This window comes from Pecten maximus, chromosome 1, assembly GCF_902652985.1.
Source record: "Pecten maximus chromosome 1, xPecMax1.1, whole genome shotgun sequence".
Taxonomy (NCBI): Eukaryota; Metazoa; Mollusca; class Bivalvia; order Pectinida; family Pectinidae; genus Pecten; species Pecten maximus.
Window position 1 is genome coordinate 47608958 of NC_047015.1, and position 13073 is coordinate 47622030.

General features: G+C 40.2%; 1 protein-coding gene across 2 annotated transcripts in view; it reads left to right on the plus strand.

Moving 5' to 3' along the window:
- LOC117336155 (deleted in malignant brain tumors 1 protein-like) overlaps positions 1–13073 on the plus strand; it is a 46630-nt gene that overhangs the window by 30391 nt on the left and 3166 nt on the right. For both annotated transcript variants that reach the window (XM_033896545.1, XM_033896554.1), the window contains 14 exons: positions 1080–1218; positions 1504–1703; positions 2093–2231; positions 2808–3025; positions 3848–3980; positions 4253–4449; positions 5658–5805; positions 6050–6237; positions 6962–7243; positions 7627–7771; positions 7865–8112; positions 8445–8718; positions 11959–12071; positions 12247–12411. In XM_033896545.1, the coding sequence (XP_033752436.1) occupies positions 1080–1218; positions 1504–1703; positions 2093–2231; positions 2808–3025; positions 3848–3980; positions 4253–4449; positions 5658–5805; positions 6050–6237; positions 6962–7243; positions 7627–7771; positions 7865–8112; positions 8445–8718; positions 11959–12071; positions 12247–12411 (2589 nt within the window). The remainder of the gene's footprint in view (positions 1–1079; positions 1219–1503; positions 1704–2092; positions 2232–2807; positions 3026–3847; positions 3981–4252; positions 4450–5657; positions 5806–6049; positions 6238–6961; positions 7244–7626; positions 7772–7864; positions 8113–8444; positions 8719–11958; positions 12072–12246; positions 12412–13073) is intronic.

A 13073-nucleotide genomic window follows, 5' to 3' on the forward strand; every position in this document is an offset into this window, starting at 1 on the left:
CAATAACTTGTTAACCTTTAAGGAAATCTTATTAAAGTTGCTGTATACCTTTATCACCAAACTGTTAAAGTGTAGTACAACCTATAGTGACCTACAGGTCAAGGTTAATTGATTGAAAAAAAATGCAATGCATGGTAAAAAATATGAAAAAAATTATGGAGAAATATATTTTTGTTCACAAAAATAATATCTAGTTAATAATAATTTTTATTTCACGAAAATATTACTTAATAAAATTATCAAATGATTCCAAATTCTTCATTTTCCTGTGATAATTTTTCTCCTCTCATTCTAATCTTCTTTTAGTCTGAACGACGGCTTATGACAGGATCACTGTTGTAAATAAGATGACCCCACTACTTTCCTTTTAATCTGTAAATTATTTTTGTCAAGAGAAGAAATATGGATGCACAATGGTAACTCCAGCATCTGTCCCTCAAACATCCACACTTTGTTTCCAGAGGTTACTGAAGTCAAAATTTGTAGAAGTTAACTATGACGGTGATGCTGAATGAACATTTAAACATGTGAAATATAAATGATAAATCCCAAAGATCATGTCCACATAGCTGACACAGTGATTAGCTATAATATATACAAGGATTGTCTTTGTCAGGTATTCAGGGCCAGGTGGCCAAATGGATAAGGTGTCTCGACACTTTATCACTAGCCCTCCACCTCCGGGTTGCGAGTTCGAAACCGACGTGGGGCAGTTGCTTGATACTGGCCGTAGGTCGGTGGTTTTTCTCTGGGTACTCCGGCTTTCCTCCACCTCCAAAACCTGGCACATCCTTAAATGACCCTGGCTGTTAATAGGACGTTAAACAAAATAAACCAAATGTCAGGTTTTCGTAAAGCACCATCAAATATTGTAACTTAATCCAAATTTGACCTGAGACTTACATGGCCAATAAAGCAGGTGATGTTTACCCTTCTGGAAAACCTGCTCTTAATTAATCCCCTTATCATTTTTCAAGGTTTCCCATGCAAAACTTCATTTTGTTCATATTTCACTCTCTTTTTATTGATTTTTAGTTAGAATGCAAAGTTTGCATGTCAGTATTCTCTTATTTTTACAGACACTATCAGCCTGGCCGATGGAACAGGTTCCTATGAAGGCCGAGTTGTTATTCATCATGAAGGTGTAGCAGGAACTATCTGTGATGACGAGTTTGATGCAGTGGAGGCAGGGATAATATGTAGAATGCTGGGATTCAGGTAGAGTTTCAGTAATATTTTATGAAGGAATTGTCAAAAAGGCTGATGTTTAACAATGACACAATTTTGACACCACTTAGGGTTTCTAAAGAAATACCTCAAATTGAATATTATAATTTCAGCTATTGATAAAACATATTCAAACTGACAAAAAGATTTATTTGATTATTTGAAAGCCAAAAATTACTCATATTAAGTGTTCTAGGATGAGAAAAGTGACACTTCCATTGAAGACAAGACTTAAAGTAGACTTTCATATATTTATTAATTTTTTATGTATGTCAGAGATGGAAGTTTTGCTCCTAAGGGCACATTTCCACCTGGTGATGGCGAGATCTGGCTGGATAACCTAGAATGTACGGGAGCTGAGAGCACACTGTGGGAGTGTCCGAGTAATGGCTGGGGTGTACACAACTGTAACCATGGTGAAGATGTAGGGGTCGTGTGTACTAATGACGTACCAGTGTCCACTACTCCTAAACCAGGTAAGACAAAGTTGCTGACATCTAAGTCAAAAGGAAAAGTTGTGTTACTGTCTTAAGGTAGTATACACCCGAGGATTAAGAGGTGTTGTGTCAGAGATAAGGTAGCATACACCCTTAATAGTTGTTGTGTAACAGATGATTTACAGCATAAACTCTTGGTTTACAATGTGTTGTGTCAGACATAATACGTTGCTGTGTTGGACATAAGATAGCATACACCCTTAAATATTTGACTTATGAATTACAACGAACACTCTTCAATAGTTGTTGTGTTGGACATAAGATAGGATACACCCTTAAATATTTGACTTATGAATTACAACGAACACTCTTAAATAGTTGTTGTGTTGGACATAAGATAGGATACACCCTTTATTACTTTGTTACAGACATTGTGCGACTGGTTGGAGGCACTGGACCACACGAGGGACGTATCCTCATAGAGCATACTGGTATCAACGGCACAGTGTGTGATGACTATTTTGATGATGGAGATGCTCGAGTTGTTTGTAGAACTCTGGGATTTAGGTAATCGTCTTTATTAGCACACCTGCCCGAAGGACTTCATATTGGGCCTGTAGCATGCTGGGGAAAAGGGCTACCAAGCTTGTTCAAATGACTGACCTTGACCTATACTCAAGGTCACAGGAGTCAAATAGGCTGAAATCTTTAAACAGCTTCTTCTCAATGACCAAAAGTTTCAGAGACCTGATATTTAGCTTGTAGCATACTTGGGTGAAGGCTTGGATGTTTGTACAAATGAATGACCTTGACCATGATTTAAGTTTGAAAGAGTAAAACTGGCCAAAATATTTAAAAGATACCTTTTCAAATAACTGTACAATCTAACATCTGGTCTCTGATATACTTGTTCTTAATTATGTTTATGTATAAAAAGGATCCCTGGATAACAGGTGAAGGATTCAGGCCTATTGGGACTGTTGTTTAGCCATTCATGACCTTATTGAGTAGTTTGAAGTATTGAAATTCAGTTAATCAAGTGAAAGGGGTTTATCTCCATTCAAAATCAACAAATAGAGTCTTCATATTGTAAATAAACTACCTGGACCAATCTTCATTACATTATTCAATTTTTCTATGCAGAAATGGAATGAAGATGGATACATCCAGCTATGGGCAAGGTGAAGGCAAGATTTGGCTGGATGATGTAGCTTGTACAGGGGAGGAAGCCACTTTGTGGGAATGTCCTGATTTAAACTGGGGTACACATAACTGTAACCATGGCGAGGATGTTGGGGTCATGTGTACTATGGACGAAGATCTGCCACTCAGTACTACCACAACAGCTGGTCCACTTACAGGTGAGGTCACTACTCAGTAATACCACCACAGGTGCTCCACTTACAGGTGAGGTCACCACTCAGTAATACCACCACAGCTGGTCCACTTACAGGTGAGGTCACCACTCAGTACTACCACCACAGCTGGTCCACTTACAGGTGAGGTCACCACTCAGTAATACCACCACAGCTGTCCACTTACAGGTGAGGTCACCACTCAGTAATACCACCACAGCTGGTCCACTTACAGGTGAGGTCACCACTCAGTACTAACACCACAGCTGTCCACTTACAGGTGAGGTCACCACTCAGTACTACCACCACAGCTGGTCCACTTACAGGTGAGGTCACCACTCAGTACTACCACCACAGCTGGTCCACTTACAGGTGAGGTCACCACTCAGTACTACCACCACAGCTGGTCCACTTACAGGTGAGGTCACCACTCAGTACTACCACCACAGCTGGTCCACTTACAGGTGAGGTCACCACTCAGTAATACCACCACAGCTGGTCCACTTACAGGTGAGGTCACCACTGATAGGTAAGGTCAACTCTCACAGGTAAGGTCACCAATCACAGGTGAGCTCATCTTTTGTAAAGGTCAGCACTAACAGATGAGGTCACCACCCACAGGAAAGACCATCACTCACAATTGCATTTGTTTCCAACCAAACTTGTATGTTTGCATTCCTGTTTTCATGTCTAGGGAAATCATGTGACCTATCATGATATAGGTTGTTTAATTCTACTGTATACAGTTCAGAATCTTAAAAGTTGGATTATAGTAAAGAGTTAAAAATACTTGCAATGACATTTATTGTTTTTCCTTTATTTTTACAGTTGAGCTGGTGAATGGACCGGATTCCTCTGAAGGTCGTGTAGAGGTCATATATTCAGGGACAAGGGGGACAGTCTGTGATGATAACTGGGGTCCAGAAGATGCTAGAGTTGTCTGCAGGATGCTTGGATTTGTGTAAGTCACATGAAATTTATTATATCTCCACCATTTCATTGGGAGGAGGGGGGTAGGGGGAGAATATAGTTTTACATATGTCATTCTGTATTGTTGTATTGGAATGGGGATGGCATCCATGTCTTGCAGACATTTTCTAGTTTTCCAAAACATTTTGTTTGGTCTAGTTCAGTTCAACACTAAATAAAAAGTATTTGAAGCCAGTTGTCAAGACAAATTCTTGCTGCCTGTCTTTTAACATGCCTGTTTCTAATACATTTATCATCTGATAGAGATGGACGATCAAAAAGTCAAGCTGCCTATGGACCTGGCAGTGATCAGATCTTACTGGACGAGGTGGCTTGTACAGGGGAGGAAACCAGTCTTATGGAATGCTCCCATAGTGGATGGGGCACACACAATTGTGACCACTCAGAAGATGCAGGGGCCGTGTGTCTTACTGAGCCCTTCATGGAAGCAACAGCAAGCAGTAAGGCTTTTAAAGGACATCTTTTGCATGCATGCATGGACTGATGAAGAGATGTAAGTCTTGAGCAATGTAAGTGAATTGTACAACAGTCAATTTTGCCAGATTGGATTGATCTATCCAGACAAACAAACAATAAATATATCGGTGCTCTAGTCCATAATTATGTAGTTTCATATTGTGCAGACATTAAGGAATTATTGTATTTCAATTGTTCATGTTTGTGCCACTTGGTTATGTCTGAGAGGGCTGTAACAGCTTTGTCGGTAGAGCAACAGACAAAGGATCTGAATTAATGTTTGATCCCTACCTATGGTGTTAGGTGATTGACATGGAAGCTGAAATCACAGATTGTCCTGTGACGTTCAGGGACATGGAAGCTGAAATCACAGATCGTCCTGTTACGTTCAGGGACATGGAAGCTGAAATCACAGATCGTTCTGGGATGTTCAGGGACATGGAAGCTGAAATCACAGATCGTCCTGTGATGTTCAGGGACATGGAAGCTGAAATCACAGATCGTCCTGGGATGTTCAGGGACATGGAAGCTGAAATCACAGATCGTCCTGTGATGTTCTGAAATCACAGATCGTCCTGTGATGTTCAGGGACATGGAAGCTGAAATCACAGATCGTCCTGGGATGTTCAGGGACGTGGAAGCTGAAATCACAGATCGTCCTGTGATGTTCTGAAATCACAGATCGTCCTGGGATGTTCAGGGACGTGGAAGCTGAAATCACAGATCGTCCTGTGATGTTCTCTGTTCTGTAATCACAGATCGTCCTGTGATGTTCAGGGACCTGGAAGCTGAAATCACAGATCGTCCTGTGACGTTCAGGGACATGGAAGCTGAAATCACAGATCGTCCTCTGATGTTCAGTGACATGAAAGCTGAAATCACAGATCGTCCTATGATGTTTAGGGACGTGGAAGCTGAAATCACAGATTGTCCTGTGATGTTCAGGTTTTATTCTTAGACATGACACTTTACCTCAATTGCCCTAGATAGCGTGTGATGGGCCTATCATATGTTGTTCACTGATGTAGTCATCAGCTACTACATTGAGATTCTGCTTCACCAATGACACTGGCTGTTCACAGAAGGTCAAAATTATTCCATATTGACTTATTTGTTTCTTTATTAAGAGGAAATATTATTTGTTTTGCATGTCTGTAACAGGTGTAAAATGTATTTTTTATTCTATGACCAGATATTCAGATTGGACTTTTGGGTGGTTCCAATGAAAACGAAGGAGTAGTCCAATTGGTCAGTTTTGGTGTGGAGGGTGGCCTTTGTAACTACGAGTCTCGCTATAATGATGAACAGGCCACACTTGTGTGTAAAACTTTAGGCTTCAGGTTAGTTATATAAAATGTCACATTCTTAATAAATTTTTGTGAAAGAAAATGTTCTCTTCATTGAAAATCAGCATGTCATACTGTTTTAAGACAATCGTACTATTGAATAATTAATATGCAACAGATACAATCCCTTGGTAGATGTTGATTTATAGAATCAAAACATCCTCTAACAAAGGAATGCTCGTTTAATACAGTAATTTGATTAATTCATGCTGTTGAATATAAAACATGGCCTTACTAGGAGTGGAGTATTGATGGCTGATCCCCCAACGTCCAGTCTAACAAGAGCATGGCCCTACACCGTATCCTGTCCCCCGGCCAGCACCGTACTGGCTAACTGTACTTTGGAGGAGAACCTTGATGCTGATGATTGTCCACCATCCAGCTATGTTGGAGTGTCGTGTACTTCTGAGATTGATCCTTCCACAGGTAAAATGGCCACAATAAACTCTTTGGTCGAGCCATCAATTCACTGGGCTATCAATTTATTGGGAAGAAAAGTTTCAGGTTTTATGTAATCGTCCTTGCACCATCTATTAAACAAGTCGGCATGTGTGTGAGCTTGGCTAGTGGATACAGATCTAGGTTAAAAATAATTTTGTTTTGAGGGGTGATGTCTTAGAATTAGAGTTTAATCATAAGATACATCATTGAAAAAAATTAGTGCTGTTATTATTTTAATGAAACCTATATGCATAGCTTAACACGAGTAAAAAAACCTGAATTGGCCATTCTTGGTAAATTCCAACCTGAATGCTTCCCTAGAAGTACTGAGAACCAAATTGCCAATAAGGGATTTCCAGCAAAACATCTACCCCCACCCCAGGACTCCAGGTTGGGTTAAGGGTACCGCTTATATAATTCATTTAATAAATTACATAGAAGTAATAGGAAGGCAATCCAACCATGGATAGAAGTGAGTTATTGTGGAGTCCTGGGGTCAGGTAGATATTTTACTGGAATAGCCCTCGTGTGTTATATAAAACCAACCAAGAAATGCATGTTAATTATTTCTATATATGGAATATTCCTTCATGTTCAGGATATCAATATACAGAAATGTACATACATAGTAATGTTTTTTTTCAAAATGAGGAAAACTAATGTATATTGGTCGCAATATTTTGCTATTAAATTTCTTTTATCAATACAGCACATCACACAGAGGTTGTTTGTGTTGATGACTCTGTGACACTACAATGTGCTGGTGGACTAGAGATACTGGATGCCACCTATGGTCGAAGAGATCGTCAGACATGTCCCAGTGGGGCCAGTAGAAGTAGAAGATGTAATGTAAAAGGGGTACTGGATATTATAATGCACATTTGTAATGGCCAACAGCAGTGTGAATTACAGAACATTCGGGCAATGTTTTCAGATTTAGTTGACCCATGTGAAGACACAGCAAAATACCTGACAGTCCAGTACAACTGTGGTAGGTTTGCCTATTTGACCACTTTCAAAATAAAAAGCTTGTGTATAAAATATCTCCAGAACCTTTGGACCCTCATTCATGAAAATGTACTCATACTTATATACACAATTTGTGCTCAGGCTCAAATACCATTGTTGATAAATCTGATTTCTTATTAATATTTTTTCATGATTTGAGAAAGTTTGGAAAGACTTAAAATAAGGTATTATTTTCTATGTTTAAGTTTTCCATTTAAACTGCTACTTCATGATTTAAGTGAGTTTAAAGGAAGTTGGGTTGAGCACAGATCTCATGCTTGAGCATAAAAATGATTTCATGATGTTACTGATGAGGAGTTGGTATATCTTCCCTTCTCACTTGTGTTTTTTTCTTTATCCTAATAGCTGTTGATATCCAGTTGGTGAATGGAAACGATGCAAGTGAAGGTCGTGTGGAGGTCATTTTAGAAGGTCAACGAGGGACAGTCTGTGACGACAATTGGTCAGATGAGGATGCGAGTGTTGTATGTAGGATGCTGGGCTATGATAGGTAGGTATAAAACTACAGGTGTAGACCTTGTGATTTGTATGGCTTTTGTAGTAGTTCTGTCTGTACAATATTATCATTGGTATATGTTGACAGAGGTGGTATAGCTTTGCGGGATGCCTACTTCGGGAGGGGTTCCACAGATACGCCCATTTTGATGGATGAAGTTGGCTGTGACGGCTCTGAGACTTCTATTTTGAGTTGTACTCGTGGCCAAGGTCACGACTGTGGTCACCATGAAGACGCAGGTGTGAGGTGTATTACAGCACCAAAACCAACTCCTGGAGGAGGAGGAGGAGGAGGAGGAGACGATGGCGACAGTGTTGACGATTATATATTCCCAGGTAAAACTTACACATATTAATAGATGTTTTAGTTCTATAGATATAGTTCTATAAACAAAGCACATCTTGTTTCTCTTTATTTTAAACATATCTTCTGGTACTCAGATAATATTAATGATACACCTGTGTCAAATATTTTCATGAATCCTTTGAATTATAAGCGGTTAAAGTAATTTCTTGCTTTTATTTTTGATACTTGTCACATTTACATTCATTTTGTTGGGGATGAGAATAATACACTGCCTGCCCTTAGAAAGTTTTAAATGATTTCATCCTGCATGGACATTCTTTGCTAGTAAAAATTCAATTTTACCTTCTTTTTTTTTTTGTAGGCTGTGGTAAGCGACCATTAGAGGCCATTATCAACGCTCGCAAGAAACGAGAAACAGATGATGGTTACACAGAGAGAGTTTTGGGGCAGCCTCCACGTGTTGAGAAGATCATTGGAGGCAATACTGCTGATTATGGTATGTTTCCATGGCAAGTTGGAGTACGGCTAATCAACTACGTGGACAGCTGGGACAACACCAAGTACCATCAACATTGGTGTGGAGCAACCATTGTCAGCGAGTACTGGGTTCTCAGCGCTGCTCACTGTTTTGATGGGTAAGTTGTGAGTTGTCAGCACTGCTCACTGTTTTGATGGGTAAGTTGTGAGTTGTCGGCCCTCCTCACTGTTTTGATGGGTAAGTTGTGAGTTGTCGGCCCTCCTCACTGTTTTGATGGGTAAGTTGTGAGTTGTCGGCCCTCCTCACTGTTTTGATGGGTAAGTTGTGAGTTGTCGGCCCTCCTCACTGTTTTGATGGGTAAGTTGTGAGTTGTCGGCCCTCCTCACTGTTTTGATGGTTAAGTTGTGAGTTGTAAGCGCTGCTCACTGTTTTGTTGGGTAAGTTGTGAGTTGTCGGCCCTCCTCACTGTTTTGATGGGTAAGTTGTGAGTTGTCAGCGCTAGTCACTGTTTTGATGGGTAATTTGTGAGTTGTCGGCACTTCTCACTGTTTTGATGGGTAAGTTGTGAGTTGTGGGCACTTCTCACTGTTTTGATGGGTAAGTTGTGAGTTGTCGGCCCTCCTCACTGTTTTGTTGGGTAAGTTGTGAGTTGTGGGCACTTCTCACTGTTTTGATGGGTAAGTTGTGAGTTGTCAGCGCTGCTCACTGTTTTGTTGGGTAAGTTGTGGGCACTGCTCACTGTTTTGATGGATAAGTTGTGAGTTGTCAGCCCTCCTCACTGTTTTGATGGGTAAGTTGTGAGTTGTCAGCGCTGCTCACTGTTTTGATGGGTAAGTTGTGAGTTGTCAGCACTGCTCACTGTTTTGATGGGTAAGATGTGAGTTGTCGGCCCTCCTCACTGTTTTGTTGGGTAAGTTGTGAGTTGTGGGCACTTCTCACTGTTTTGATGGGTAAGTTGTGAGTTGTCAGCGCTGCTCACTGTTTTGTTGGGTAAGTTGTGAGTTGTCGGCCCTCCTCACTGTTTTGATGGGTAAGTTGTGAGTTGTCGGCCCTCCTCACTGTTTTGATGGGTAAGTTGTGAGTTGTGGGCACTTCTCACTGTTTTGATGGGTAAGTTGTGAGTTGTCAGCGCTACTCACTGTTTTGATGGGTAAGTTGTGAGTTGTCAGCACTGCTCACTGTTTTGATGGGTAAGTTGTGAGCGCTTGTTTTGATGGGTGAGTTGTGAGTTGTCAGCGCTGCTCACTGTTTTGATGGGTAAGTTGTGAGTTGTCAGCACTGCTCACTGTTTTGATGGGTGAGTTGTGAGTCGTCAGCACTTCTCACTGTTTTGTTGGGTAAGTTGTGAGTTGTCAGCACTGCTCACTGTTTTGTTGGGTAAGTTGTGAGTTGTCAGCACTTCTCACTGTTTTGATGGGTAAGTTGTGAGTTGTCAGCACTGCTCACTGTTTTGATGGGTAAGTTGTGAGTTGTCAGCACTGCTCACTGTTTTGATGGGTGAGTTGTGGGCACTGCTCACTGTTTTGATGGGTAAGTTGTGAGTTGTCAGCGCTGCTCACTGTTTTGATGGGTGAGTTGTGAGTCGTCAGCACTTCTCACTGTTTTGATGGGTAAGTTGTGAGTTGTGGGCACTTCTCACCGTTTTGTTGGGTAAGTTGTGAGTTGTCAGCACTTCTCACTGTTTTGATGGGTAAGTTGTGAGTTGTCAGCGCTGCTCACTGTTTTGTTGGGTAATAAGTTGTGAGTTGTCAGCACTGCTCACTGTTTTGATGGGTAAGTTGTGAGTTGTCGGCACTTCTCACTGTTTTGATGGGCGAGTTGTGAGTCGTCAGCACTTCTCACTGTTTTGTTGGGTAAGTTGTGAGTTGTCAGCACTGCTCACTGTTTTGATGGGTAAGTTGTGAGTTGTCGGCCCTCCTCACTGTTTTGTTGGGTAAGTTGTGAGTTGTGGGCACTTCTCACTGTTTTGTTGGGTAAGTTGTGAGTTGTCGGCCCTCCTCACTGTTTTGATGGGTAAGTTGTGAGTTGTCGGCACTGCTCACTGTTTTGATGGGCGAGTTGTGAGTCGTCAGCACTTCTCACTGTTTTGTTGGGTAAGTTGTGAGTTGTCAGCACTGCTCACTGTTTTGATGGGTAAGTTGTGAGTTGTCGGCCCTCCTCACTGTTTTGTTGGGTAAGTTGTGAGTTGTGGGCACTTCTCACTGTTTTGATGGGTAAGTTGTGAGTTGTCAGCGCTGCTCACTGTTTTGATGGGTAAGTTGTGAGTCGTCAGCACTTCTCACTGTTTTGATGGGTAAGTTGTGAGTTTTCGGCCCTCCTCACTGTTTTGATGGGTAAGTTGTGAGTTGTGGGCACTTCTCACTGTTTTGATGGGTAAGTTGTGAGTTGTCAGCACTGCTCACTGTTTTGATGGGGAAGTTGTGAGCACTTGTTTTGATGGGTGAGTTGTGAGTTGTCGGCACTGCTCACTGTTTTGATTGGAACTTGTTGTTCATCAGCCCTACTCAAAATTTTGATGGGTAAATATATAAGTTCTTAACAATTGCTTTCAATGTTGTTAGGTAATCAATTCATACATTGTTTGTACCTAATTGATAGACATTTAAGGTGTACTTGAATTGCTGTTTTTATGAGATTATCTTTCTGAACAATCTTTTTACCTTAGAAGCGATAATATTTGATTGTCTCCTGATGATCAATTGCAAAGGTGACAATACTTACAGTACTAGCCATGGAAACATCTCTCATTCACTTTATCAAACTGTTATCTATATCTGAGGATGGGTTGTGTGGAAATGGTCATGCGGAAACTTAAATTTTAGGGATAGGTAAGTTTTTGATAGCAGTTGCAGCTGATGAAAAGAAATAATATTTTATTCATGAAATATTGAAGACATACCTCAGAATATTGGGTTCATCAGATTTAGTCTATAAACACCATTTACTACATTATATAGTTCAGTCTTACGTATATGTAACTTTGGTAAATACTAACCGGAAAATACAAATCGGCTGGTAAACACTAACCGAAGCATTCTCTGCTGGTAAATATTAGCTAACTGCAATATACTCAAGGCATCCAATTGACCATTGACTTTTAGCAATTTCAGTAGTTAAATCACTATTTCTCAGAATTCTGAAGGGTCATAACATATGTCAAATAGACATGTTCCTTCAAACCCATGGGTTAAATCTGATTTTAGGGAGTCAAAAAACATAATCTCAAGGGTCTACTGGATGCCCTGATACTGCTCGTCTGGAGAGAACTTCTCATTAGCTGGATGAGTTAAGCATAAGACTTGTATGCCAGAGGTCCAAGCAGAGGCATTTAGAAATATTTAATTTATAATGCTCTCTTGTTATATATAACTACAAACTCGTATCTTCTTTTTTCCAGTAAAACCAAGTCTGACTTTCTTTTGAGAGTGGGGGACCTCAACAATAAGTCACCAGATGACAACGAGGCAGAATTTGAAGTTGAAACTTTACTCAATCATGAATCATACAATGGTAGGTTCTAAAGAAAATCCTTATTTTACCAGAATATTTTGTAGTTTACAAGTGAAGTTTATAACATGGGAATTATCATGTGAAAAAAATTCCAGTATTAGTATTTCAAATTGAAAAAAAAGATGTGTTTTGTTTGATATAGATAATATCTAATGCATTTCTGTTCTGATTTCAGATGTCACATACAACAATGACATTGCTCTACTGAAGGTCAAGGCAAAGAATGGTCATGGAATTGTTTTCAATGACTTCATACAGCCTGCATGTCTACCTACCAGTAACACTGAGTATACAGCTGGCAAGAGATGTCATATTTCAGGCTGGGGCAAAACAGAACTAGGTAAGGACAAAACCCAATGAAATACACAATGGTAGACAAATGTACTGCTTCATCTCGGGCTCAGAAGGTTCTTGCTATTGAGTGCTATGAAATATCCTCATACCAATGACCTTGGCCTATTTTCAAGGTCAAAGGGATCAAATATGGTAAAAATTTCCAGAATCCCCAAGAGGCCTTATATCTGGCCAACGGATTTCCTAGGACATAGTGCTATAAAAACCTTGGCCTATTTCCAAGGTCACAGAGGTGAAATATGTTTAAAACTTCCGTTATCATTGGAAGATTCCATTCGTACTTGTTATAAGTATTGTTCTCATTACATCATGGATGGAATAAATCACCTAGATTGGTGTTAGCGTTTGTTTGCATTCGTACACAAATGAAAACACAATCTTTTTCTGCATACGTATCGGCCGTATACAAACATGCATGTGTGTACACAATTACATAAACACGAATTCCTGTTCGGTGATCCTGGAATAAACCTGTGTTTGGTCGATTTGAATTGTCTAAACAATAAATCATTATTGAATCTATCAATTATAGTACATGTAACAACTGTTTGCCACGCATGTTGTTAAATCGAAATCCAAAGAAATAAGTATACATCGGATCTGCCGTGTCGTCACTTACAACCAACGCTGTTCCCGCCAGAGGGCGCA